The 12398-nt window shown below is 40.1% G+C and overlaps 1 protein-coding gene across 10 annotated transcripts in view; it reads left to right on the top strand.

Annotated features, from left to right (window-relative positions):
• The window catches only part of SPECC1L (sperm antigen with calponin homology and coiled-coil domains 1 like), a 147930-nt gene that overhangs the window by 45197 nt on the left and 90335 nt on the right, over window positions 1-12398 (top strand). For 7 of the 10 annotated variants that reach the window (XM_017889741.1, XM_017889743.1, XM_017889742.1 and 4 more), the window contains 3 exons: window positions 1069-1222; window positions 6414-8044; window positions 9341-9548. In XM_017889741.1, coding sequence (XP_017745230.1) covers window positions 1069-1222; window positions 6414-8044; window positions 9341-9548 — 1993 coding nt within the window. Of the gene's footprint in view, window positions 1-1068; window positions 1223-3051; window positions 3157-6413; window positions 8045-9340; window positions 9549-12398 lie in introns of those variants that run through there. The other 3 variants (XM_017889751.1, XM_017889747.1, XM_017889748.1) reach the window with 3 other exon arrangements.

The following is a 12398-nucleotide window of genomic DNA, read 5'->3' as shown; positions in this document are numbered from 1 at the left end:
GCCAAGGGTTCTGTTAAAAGTAATTTTTCTCTTTTTTTCCCCCCACATATCTTTATTTTATTTATTTATTTATTTTTTTTGAGACGGAGTCTCGCTCTGTCACCTAGGCTGGAGTGCTGTGGCCGGATCTCAGCTCACTGCAAGCTCCACCTCCCGGGTTCACGCCATTCTCCTGCCTCAGCCTCCCAGGTAGCTGGGACTACAGGTGCCGCCACCTCGCCCGGCTAGTTTTTTGTAGATTTTTTTAGTAGAGACGGGGTTTCACCATGTTAGCCAGGATGGTCTCGATCTCCTGACCTCGCAATCCGCCCGTCTCGGCCTCCCAAAGTGCTGGGATTACAGGCTTGAGCCACCGCGCCCAGCCTACTTTTTAGAATAATAAATTTACAGCCAGTTTATTATCCATAGTGTTTTTTTTTAAGGCTCATATTTTTAAAATTTCCTTTATAAAATATAAATATTGCAAATGGTCTTTCTTAAGTAATAATGATCGTTTAGACAGCAGAACCCTTGCTCAAGCTGTAAAGTCTCTAGTTTTGTAATTAATATGTTATGCATGTTTTAGAAAATACCTCCTTTCAATTGTGACTAAAATTTGACTACTACAGAATTACAAAGTAAAAAAAGTAAATTTCAGAATAAATTCTTTTAGATACTGGCCTCATCATGGAATCACTTTAGAGCAATGCAGATTATTTGACTATCAATGATATTTCTTTCTAGAAATTGCAAGATGACACTTCCTGTGGCATTACAGGACTTCCCCAAGATATCATGTGCTGTCCCCCATCATCTGAATCTGGCATGTGTGGACACATAGCAGGCTTCCATAAAGTCTTTGATTACATGTACGATTTTATTATTTTAAAAAGAAGCATGTGATTGTTTATAAACCTCTAAAGAAGTTCTGTTTCTGTAACACAGTATGGTGTGCTACTTACTACCTGTCAGAAAGTTTTGGTAATAGGGCTCTTGAACTCAGTATAAAAGTCGTGAGCTTTGTTGAGTCTCATAATATCTAATCTTGCTTGATCTAGTAAATTTGTTTTTATTTTCTGTTGCTTCTAGACCAAGAGCAGTGATGACCTTTTAGCTGGAATGGCTGGAGGGGTAACGGTGACTAATGGTATTAAAGGAAAGAAAAGCACCTGCCCATCTGCAGCACCTTCAGCATCTACCCCTGCCATGACCACCGTGGAGAGCAAATCCAAGATTAGCACAGGTATGGGTGACACTCAGTCTGAGACTTAACTGCTTTTTTGTTTGAATAGGCAGGATGCATTGGTGTTTACAGTGTTCCATCTGATTATAGGAAATTTTAGACATACAAAAGTAGGTGGATTGATATTTCAGCCCAATATACTCATCATGCCCATCACCATTATCAACTCACAGCCAGTTGTAACTCCTTGATACCCACCTTCCCCTCTTGTTATTTTGAAGCAGATTCCAGACATCATATCATTTCGTCCATAAATATTTTATCTTGGAAAGAGAAGGATTCTTTTTTTTTTTTTTTTTTTTTGAGACGGAGTCTTACTTGGTCATGCAGGCTGGAGTACAATGGTGCGATCTCAGCTCACCGCAGCCTCCGCCTCCCAGGTTCAAGTGATTCTCCTACCTCAGTCTCCTGAGTAGCTGGGATTACAGGCATGCGCCACCACGCCTGGCTAATTTTTGTATTTTTAGTAAAGATGGGGTTTCATCATGTTGGTCAGGCTGGTCTCGAACTCCTGACCTTGTGATCTGCCTGCCTCAGCCTCCCAAAGTGTTGGGATTACAAGCGTGAGCCACCGTGCCTGGCCAAGGGGAAGGATTCTTTCAAAAATATAATCATAATACCATTATCAGTCCTTAAAATAACTGATAATCATTCCTTAAATCATAACTTGAATATTGGATGAGTATTTAAATTTCCAACAGTCTTATAAGTATTTTTGTTTTATTTACTGTCTATGTTTGGATCAGGACTCATGTAGGTCCATATGTAATTGGCTGATGTGTCTCTTAAATCTTCTTTTTTAAAATCTATGGATTTATCCTGATTCTTACAGTTTAATTTTTGTGGAAGCTGGTCATATGACCTATAGAGTTTCTGAGTATCTGGATTTTTATATCACAATATCCCCATGATGTTTTTGCCCATCACCCTTTATTGTCTGTATTTATTGTAAATGGCATTGGAGACTTATGGGACAGATTCAGGTCCCCATCACCCCATTTTGAAAACAAAACAACCAAAATACAAGACTCCTTCGTAGGTGGTGGTGTGTCCATTCATCAGGAAACACATAGTTTCTGATTGTCCCTCTTTAAATTATGTTAGAAGCCTCTGATAATTAGTGCCTAGATCCATTCATTCTAATTCTGCCATCTTTCTTCATTCAGTAACAGGTATTTGTTTCTAGATTTGATGGAGTTGATGAATTAATTTATCCTACAGTCCAAGGAGTATGCTCTCATATTTTACTTCTTACATTTATAGAAAAAGAACTTTAAAACTTCTAGTAAACATAAGATCAAGTATTTGTAATAAAGCTTATGAAGGCAAATTGTAAAAATTACATCAGATCCTTTTCTGTCATCGTAATTTAGGCTGTTAGCCCCTCTTTTGTGTATTAGACTTTCCTAGCCCAGGACTACCTACTGTCTTCATTTTTGCTTTGACTTTATGCAGATTCTTCCTTCCATTTCAGATTGGGCCCACCTGTTAATGATAATCGTTGTGATTAACAAGAAGGAATATTGAAGTCCTTACTTTGTGATTTACAGGCATGATTTCATTTTATCCTTACTGTAGCCCTATGAGAGAACTAGTATCCTCATTTTAGAGATGAGAAAGCTTAAGTGTCTTGGCCAAGGCCATGCATTTATTTGCTTAGTAAATATTTACTGGGGATCTGTTTTGACAAGGCCACAAGGCTGGTGGTGGGGCAAGGTCTTTTACTCCCAAGCCTGGGGTCATCGTCACATTTAACATTGTAGCTGATGTGGTAGGAAGGAAATTAAATACTCTTGCCATTTATATGTCTTCTGGTTTCCTGCCTTTAGAATTGTACTGGGAGAGATTCCATGTGTTTGTATACTTAGTTTATTGCTGACTGATGTTACCTGACCTCAGGATTCAGTTATCACCTCTCCGGATTAGCTGCCCCGGTATGGCTTTGTATGTTTATTTTATTTTGCTGGGGATGTCATAACAAAATACTACAGACTGGATGGCTTAAGCTGTAGAAATTTATTTTCTCAAATCTGTAGGCTAGAAGTCTGAGATGAGGGTGTTAGCAGATTTGCTTTCTCCTGAGATCTCTTTTTTGGCTTGCAGATGGCTTCTTTCTCTGTGTCTTCACTGGTTTGTCCCTCTGTGTGTGTGTCCTCATGTCCTCCTCTTACAAGAACACCAGTCGTATGGATTAGGGCCCACCCTAATGACTTCATCTTACCTTAATTACCTCTTTAACTTAATTATCCTATCTCTAGGTGCAGTCACATTTGTGGTTTGGGGGTTAGGGCTTCAACATATTAATTTTTTGTGTGTGGGGAGCACAGTTCAGCCTATAACAACATCCTTATTCTTCAGTTCATCTGCTCTACCTTTACCAGTGACAGTTTCCTAAGACTGTTTGATTTCAGTGTATCAATTCACTTGTCTTTACCTCAGATTATTCTGTCTACTCATTACAGTAATCCATAGAGGAGTTTTTCTTCTTTTAGCTTTCAAACTTGAACAGATGTTCTTTTTTGTAAGGATTTTTGATTTAGATAAGGATGAAGTACCACTTACAGAACTAGGGAGAGGAATTAATGTTGGAGGAAAAAGTTACCCCAGCCAGGTGCGATGGTGCATGCGTGTAATCCCAGTACTTTGGGAGTCCAAGGTGGGCAGATCACTTGAGCCTAGGAGTTCAAGACCAGCTTGGGCAACATGCCCAACATGGTGAAACCCCGTCTCTACAAAAAAATACAAAAATTAGCTGGATATGGTGGCGTGTACCTGTAGTCCTAGCTACTTGGGAGGCTGAGGTGGGAGGATCACCTGAGCCCGGGGGGGTGGAGTTGCTTTGAGCTGTGATGGCACAACTGCACTCTAGCCTAAGTGACAGAGCCTCAGAGAGAAAAAAAAAAAAAACCGTGTTATGCCATCTTTTTCCATTTTTGGCCTCCATATGCAGTTGTTTCTCCGAGTCTGGTTACTTTTGCCTTTGATATCTGTCACAGATTTCTTGCCTCTTCTCTATTCTTACTGCTGCCCCTCAATGGAGGACTCTCTTACCTGCCCACATTCCTCCTCTGCTGCTCTGCTTTCTTCCTGTGTATTCCACTTAGTATCTGTATTAGTCCCTTCTCAGTTTGCTGTAAAGAACTACCCCAGACTGAGTAATTTATAAAGAAAAGAGGTTTAATTTACTCACAGGTCCACAGAGATGGCGAGGCCTCTGGAAACAGAATTATGGTGGAAGGGGTAGCAAACACGTACTTCTCCACATAGTGGCAGGAAGGAGAAGAATGAGAGCCAAGCGAAGAGGAAGCCCTTTACCATCAGATATCATGAGCACTCACTATCATGAAAACAGCATGAGGGTAACAGCTCCCATGATTAAATTACCTCCCAACAGGTCCCTCCCGAAACACATGGGGATTATGGGAACTACAGTTCAAGATGAGATTTGGGTGGGGACACAGCCAAACCATATCAGTATCCTCTAGATTTTCATAAAATGCACTTTTCCTTACATTTCTTCCCAATTCAGGATCATTTATTGACTTAGTGTGCCTCACTGAATTCTGCCTGTCTTTCAGAACTCTGTATGAACATTCCCCAGCAGCTTCCGTTAACTGTGTGACTGTACTTTTTCTTTCTGTGTGCCATGTTCACTTCTGCTTCCTCTCCTTATCTATCTTCTGGCCAGCCTGAATTCTGCACCCTCCTGTACCCCTATTCTGTTAGCGGCTATCTCCCTATATCCATGGAGATCATTTGCTCCCTGTTACCTCTACAGCCTGGATCCCACCACCTAATGAACCAGCAGGGTCTTTAAAAATACTTATTGATTAGATGTGGATCTTATTTTTTAGCATAAAAATTCATTATTTCTTAAGTATTTACAGGTATCTAAACATATTCCTGGCCAGGTGCGGTGGCTCACACCTGTAATCCCAGTACTTTGGGAGGCCGAGGCGGGCAGATCATTTGAGGTCAGGAGTTTGAGACCAGCCTGGCCAACATGGTGAAACCCTGTCTCTACTAAAAATACAAAAAAATTAGGCATGGTGGCACACACCTGTAATCCCAGCTACTTGGGAGGCCAAGGAAGGAGAATCGCTTGAACCTGGGAGGCAGAGGTTGCAGTGAGCCGAAATTGCTCCACTGCACTGCAGCCTGGGTGACAGAGACTCCATCTCAAAAAACAAAAACAAAAAAAGAAAACTTCCTGTTCTTTTTGTATTAAACAAATGATTGTGTCAGTTTTCACAGGTTTAAAATTTTAGTAGTTAAGTAATCATGTGATTCACATAGATTTGATTGACACATCATCATTATTTAACATTAGTGCTTTGTTGTTTTTTACATTTAGAGAGACAGTATAACATACTGGTTAAGGTGCAAATTCTGGAACCAGACTGCCTAGGTTTGAATTTTGACTCATCTATTTATTACCTGTGAGATGTTGGCAAATTATTTAATATCTGTGTCTGAGTTTCTTTATCTGTAAAACAAGGCGATAATAGCACCTACCTCAAGTGTTTAATGAGACTTATATAAGTTAATGTATGTGAAGTGTTAAAGTATTTATATAACCAAGTGCTAGGTATGTGTTAGCTGTTGTTATAGTTGTTACTATTTATGCGGCATTTTATGATGTGAAAACTTTTTTGCATTTACTTTGGTCAGAGTAAAATTTTTGTGTTTCTTGTAGGTAGCTTAGATTTTTGGTTTGCCCACAGACTGCTTTTCCCTTCTTGCCCGCCTGTGATCTCCCTTCACTATCTGTGTACAGTTAGTTTATCACCGACTGGCTAATCCTGGAGTCATCTTCGCCTGTCTTGCCCTAGAATATTATGCCTCTGGCCAACTGGTTAAAACCCTGCTTCTGGATTCAAGCTAATGTATATCATTTAAATATCAGCTTTATAGAGATGTAATTCACATTCCTTAAAATTTGCTCTTTTAAAAAAAATATAAAATAAAGTGTATAACTTGTTTCTCCTTGATAATTAAAAGATGAATGATCTTCTGGTTTTGAAGACATTGAACTTTAAAGTAACAGACTCTAACGCAAGATTATTGTATATCTAAATCATTGTGTAAATCCTGGATTTCATCTCATTACACCTGGGGCAGGAACTGTATATTCTATGTAGCCTTTTATTGCTAACATTTTTGCCTTACATTTTTTGTATTAAACACATAGGCACAGCTTCTTCAACCAAGCGGAGCACTTCTACAGGTAATAAAGAATCCAGTTCTACTAGAGAAAGATTACGTGAACGTACCCGATTAAACCAGAGCAAAAAACTACCTTCTGCAGGTCAGGGAGCTAATGACGTGGCATTGGCCAAACGTTCCCGCAGTCGAACTGCTACAGAATGTGACGTTCGTATGAGCAAGTCTAAGTCAGACAATCAGATCAGTGACAGAGCTGCTTTGGAGGCCAAAGTGAAGGATCTTCTCACACTGGCAAAAACTAAAGATGTAGAAATTTTACATTTGAGAAATGAACTGCGAGACATGCGTGCCCAGCTGGGCATTAATGAGGACCATTCTGAGGGTGATGAAAAATCTGAGAAGGAAACCATTATGGCTCACCAGCCGACTGATGTGGAGTCCACTTTATTGCAGTTGCAGGAACAGAATACTGCCATCCGTGAAGAACTCAACCAGCTGAAAAATGAAAACAGAATGTTAAAGGACAGGTTGAATGCATTGGGCTTTTCCCTAGAGCAGAGGTTAGACAATTCTGAAAAACTGTTTGGCTATCAGTCCCTGAGCCCAGAAATCACCCCTGGTAACCAGAGCGATGGAGGAGGAACTCTGACTTCTTCAGTGGAAGGCTCTGCCCCTGGCTCAGTGGAGGATCTCTTGAGTCAGGATGAAAATACACTAATGGACCATCAGCACAGTAACTCCATGGACAATCTAGACAGCGAGTGCAGTGAGGTCTACCAGCCCCTCACATCGAGCGATGATGCACTGGATGCACCATCCTCCTCAGAGTCGGAAGGCATCCCCAGCATAGAGCGCTCCCGGAAGGGGAGCAGTGGGAACGCCAGTGAAGTGTCGGTGGCTTGCCTGACTGAACGGATACACCAGATGGAAGAGAACCAACACAGTACAAGTGAGGAACTCCAGGCAACCCTGCAAGAGCTAGCTGATTTACAGCAGATTACCCAAGAACTGAATAGTGAAAACGAAAGGCTTGGAGAAGAGAAGGTTATTCTGATGGAGTCTTTATGTCAGCAGAGCGATAAGTTGGAACACTTTAGTCGACAGATTGAATACTTCCGCTCTCTTCTAGATGAGCATCACATTTCTTATGTCATAGATGAAGATGTAAAAAGTGGGCGCTATATGGAATTAGAGCAACGTTACATGGACCTCGCTGAGAATGCCCGTTTTGAACGGGAGCAGCTTCTTGGTGTCCAGCAGCATTTAAGCAATACTTTGAAAATGGCAGAACAGGACAACAAGGAAGCTCAAGAAATGATAGGGGCACTCAAAGAACGCAGTCACCATATGGAGCGAATTATTGAGTCTGAGCAGAAAGGAAAAGCAGCCTTGGCAGCCACATTAGAGGAGTACAAAGCCACCGTGGCCAGTGACCAGATAGAGATGAATCGCCTGAAGGCCCAGCTGGAGAATGAAAAGCAGAAAGTAGCAGAGCTGTATTCTATCCATAACTCTGGAGACAAATCTGATATTCAGGACCTCCTGGAGAGTGTCAGGCTGGACAAAGAAAAAGCAGAGACTTTGGCTAGTAGCTTGCAGGAAGATCTGGCTCATACCCGAAATGATGCCAATCGATTACAGGATGCCATTGCTAAGGTATTGTTTAAATAGATTAAAATGTTCCGGACAGCATTAGGCAGCTGCCATGCACAGTGTTTACTGAGAACCAGGGTCACTGGTTTGGTTTGGTGTGTTATTAGCTTTTTTATAAAGCTGATATTTTTAAAACTTGAGAATGGTTTCCTTTTATTGGAATACAGTGAAAAGTATTCTTAAGATAATGTCACTTTCTCTCACTTGTATTTTGTTTCTATTTTCCTGCCTGTGAGAGGATGTGGCTGGTATTACAGCTAAAACCAGAATTTGTCCCTAGTTCTGAGTATGCCTATGGAGCGGGTCGTGAAATTTTACCTCCCCCTACCTCATCTCAAATCTGTTCTGGTGTACTATAGGTGGAGAGTCAGTATTCCAGTCTGTAGCATCAGCAGTGCATGTTTCCTCTTCTCCTGCTATAGAAATAGTTTTTCAAATAGAAATCTGTTGAGAGTTAAAAAATATTTTTGGCATATAGAGGCTCCTGTTTCTCAGAGGCCTGTGATTTATTGCTGGCAGGGACCTTAGTGATTATCCATCCAGCCCCTTGTTTTACATGCATGCAGCATAATAGTGAGGACTCAGTTGGAACTGCTACCCAGTGCCGCTGGCATTCTGGACAGGGATCTGTACCCCATGTGGTTGCTGATGAACTGTTTATTTCCATGAGTTATCTAGTTATTCTAGCTTACATTTTATTTGTTTGTTATTTTAGTGCAATGATTTTAAAATAAATTTTAATATATCTTTGGCCAAAATGTAAATAATTTAGGTTTTAGGGTTTTTTTAGTGATCACTTTTAAAGTTACAGTTTAGGAGATTTGTATTATTTCTTGGCACATGTATGTTGAGAGGCTACTGTGAACTAATATAATACTTTTTGTAAAAACACTATTTGAGCATTGTTTTCCCTTTTCAGTTTGATACTGGAACTGTCACAAATATGACACTATTTTTGTTAGGACAACATGTTATTCATCAAACGTACATGCTTTCAGTCCAAACTTCAGAGAAACGAAAATTTCCAAAGTTTCCTTGTAAATAATCTGATTAAGTTCAATGATACATCAATATAATTTCAGTCAGTGTTACAGCAACAGTTTACGTTTAAGCGTATTATATAAAATCTTACCATGGAGTGCTTTTTCATACTTTTTAACAGTTACTATACAGGTTGTTTCAGTTTATCCATAGTGCCTCACACTTAGTTCCCCTTAGAAACTGTGTGTACCTCAATTCTGGAACTTACCTTAGAACAATTCTTAACTTTTCTAAATCTACACCATCAATTTTATATAGGTAGAGGATGAATACCGAGCCTTCCAAGAAGAAGCTAAGAAACAAATTGAAGATTTGAATATGACGTTAGAAAAATTAAGATCAGACCTGGATGAAAAAGAAACAGAAAGGAGTGACATGAAAGAAACCATCTTTGAACTTGAAGATGAAGTAGAACAACATCGTGCTGTGAAACTTCATGACAACCTCATTATTTCTGATTTAGAGAGTAAGTGATAAGAACTTTTCATTCTTTTTTGTCTTACTGTTTTAAACATGTGGGGATAATTTGCATTTAGTAATAAAATAGGGCTAGGCACAGTGGCTCGTGTCTGTAATTCCAGCACTTTGGGAGTTCAACACCGAACCAGGCCAGGCACAGTGGCTCACGCCTGTAATCCCAGCACCTTGGGAGGCCAAGGCAGGCAGATCACTTGAGTTCAGGAGTTTGAGACCAGCCTGGCTAACATGGTGAAACCCCGTATCTACTAAAAATACAAACATTAGCTGTGTGTGATGGCAGGTGCCTGTAATCCCAGCTCCTTGGGAGGCTGAGGTGAGAGGATGGCTTGAACCCAGGAGGCAGAGGCTACAGTGAGCTGAGATTGTGCCAGTACACTCAAGCCTGGGCGACAGAGTGAGACTCTATCTCAAAACAGAGAAGAAAAAGTCACAGATTGATCCTGTGTCCATGGTAACTGCCTGGCAATATCAGCATGATTGATGGGATATAACCAGAGCGAGAATGGATTATTTTTTGTCAGAGAATAATAGGGTTCATAATCAATAATGGGACTCAAAGGTTATGAACCCATTGTTAAATGGGTAGGGCAGTGCCCGGAGTTGTTCAGAACAAAATTGGTCTAATAACATTGAGAACAGCAGTTTGCCTGATCTCTAGAATAAAAATAGCATTGTAAAAATTGAATTATAATTTGTAATTTAAAAATAGGAAGATCATAGTAGTAGTTCTTTTCCTTGGTAGACTTGAATGTTGCTTTTGAGTTGAAGACAGTAGATGGCAGTGTCTCCCACAGGAGGAACACTGAAGAGGAAGGAAATTGCTGTTAGAGGTTCGAGAGTCGAAGAGTAATGCTGCTTTCTTGTGTGACCACAAATCATGGTAGATGGCAGTTTTGCAAACTAGTCTTCACAACAAGAACTTAAGCACAAATTCCTTTGTTTCCAGGAAAAAAAAATACATTCCGTTTCAGAAGTAAAAATATAGACATGATTGTAAAGATTGTAAAGTTTAAGTCAAATCCCTACAGACACTTTTAGTGTACTTTATTCTGTCTGAATATTTCCACTGGCTGCCACTTTCCCTTTTATTTAAAAGGATTTATTTATTTATTTATTTATTTATTTATTTATTTATAAGAGGTGACAATAATAAAAATGTAGTGCCAGGGGGCAGAAAAACACCTTTTAAAGAACAGTGATTATGTGAATTCTGTGCCCATGAATGAAAAGGTCAATAAAGAGAAAAAGAGCAAAAGAATGAATGCAACTTGAGGATTTACAATCAGTCTAAGATGATCATGTAGCTTAAAATGTCACTTGAGAATCAGAATGCCAAATGTTAAAAGTGAACTGTCCTGAGATTTGCTGTCATTTGTCTTGCGTACATTATGTTTAACAATAAGTAGATGTGTCGTGTGCTTTGTGACAAGAAAAAGAAAACAAGTTTTAGCACATTTCAAGAGAAATTATGCTCCTAACATTTTTTGTTTGCTTGCCTGTTTTTTGTTGCTTGTTTGCTTTTTTGAGATGGAGTTTCACTTTTCTTGCCCAGGCTGGAGTGCAATGGCACCATCTTGGCTCACTGCAACCTCTGCCCCCTGGGTTCAAGCAATTCTCCTGCCTCAGCCTCCTGCGTAGCTGGGATTACAGGCACCTGCCACCACAGCCGGCTAATTTTTTATTTTTAGTGGAGACGGGGTTTCACCACGTTGGCCAGGCTGGTCTCGAACTCCTGACCTCAGGTGATCGGCAGATATTACAGGCCTGAGCCACCACTCCTGACTGCCTGTTTTGATTATGAAATATTTCTTGCATATAAATGGATACAATGTAAATGAAAGGTGTAACTCTTAGTGTTTTCAACATTAGAAATTTTTCAGCTTCTATCCTTACTCCTCATCTATGTCCAAAACCCTGAATTTGTCTATGTATGAGGTCTCAAGGAACCAAGTTCCCGTGATGATTCCAGAGCCATGCTTGCCTCCAGAGATAAGGATCAGGGCATTAGACTCGCCTACTCAGCTTGGTGTCTGCTTTACCCAAACCAGATTAGATTTGACCCTTAGTTTGCAGATTGAGTCTGAAGTAGCTTATATATGAGACAGGCTTTAAAGTTTAATCTTTTGCTTATGAAGTCATCTACCTTTGTTGTCTCAACACAAGACTAGCCTTTCTGTCTCTAAGAGGATGAAGATTATATCTTTTTCCTTTCCTTTACATCTTAAGCACTTAGAAAAAAGCCTGGTACAAAGTTGGTACATATGACACATTTATAGAATTAAAGAGTAAATTTTGAACCTTTTTATTTCACAGGACCTGCCCTTTGTTACACAGTTTTGGGGCAATGAATGAGAGCAAGTTAACTACTGGCTACCAGAATTGCTGCTGCCACCAATGTTTAATCTCATTTATTTCTGATCCAGCTTTAGAAAATATAGCATTATTATTTATTTGTAATAATTATTATTTCACGTATAATTGTTATAAATATTCTAGGCTCTATGTTGTTAAAGTGAATTCATGCCACTTAAAAATATCAGAATACTAGCCAGGTGCGGTGACTCATGCTTGTAATCCTAGCACTTTGGGAGGCCAAGGCAGGTGGATCATGAGGTCAGGAGTTCAAGACCAGCCTGGCCAAGATGGTGAAACCCCGTCTGTACTGAAAATACAAAAATTAGCTGGACGTGGTGGCAGGCGCCTGTAATCCCAGCTCCACAGGAAGCTGAGGCAGGAGAATCGCTTGAACCCAGGGGACAGAGGTTTCAGTGAGCTGAAATCACGCCACTGCACTCCAGCCTGGGCAACAGATTGAGACTATGTCTCAAAAAAAAAA

This window comes from Rhinopithecus bieti, unplaced genomic scaffold, assembly GCF_001698545.2.
Source record: "Rhinopithecus bieti isolate Rb0 unplaced genomic scaffold, ASM169854v2 scaffold_19723, whole genome shotgun sequence".
NCBI lineage: Eukaryota > Metazoa > Chordata > Mammalia > Primates > Cercopithecidae > Rhinopithecus > Rhinopithecus bieti.
This window is presented reverse-complemented; position numbering and strand designations above follow the sequence as displayed.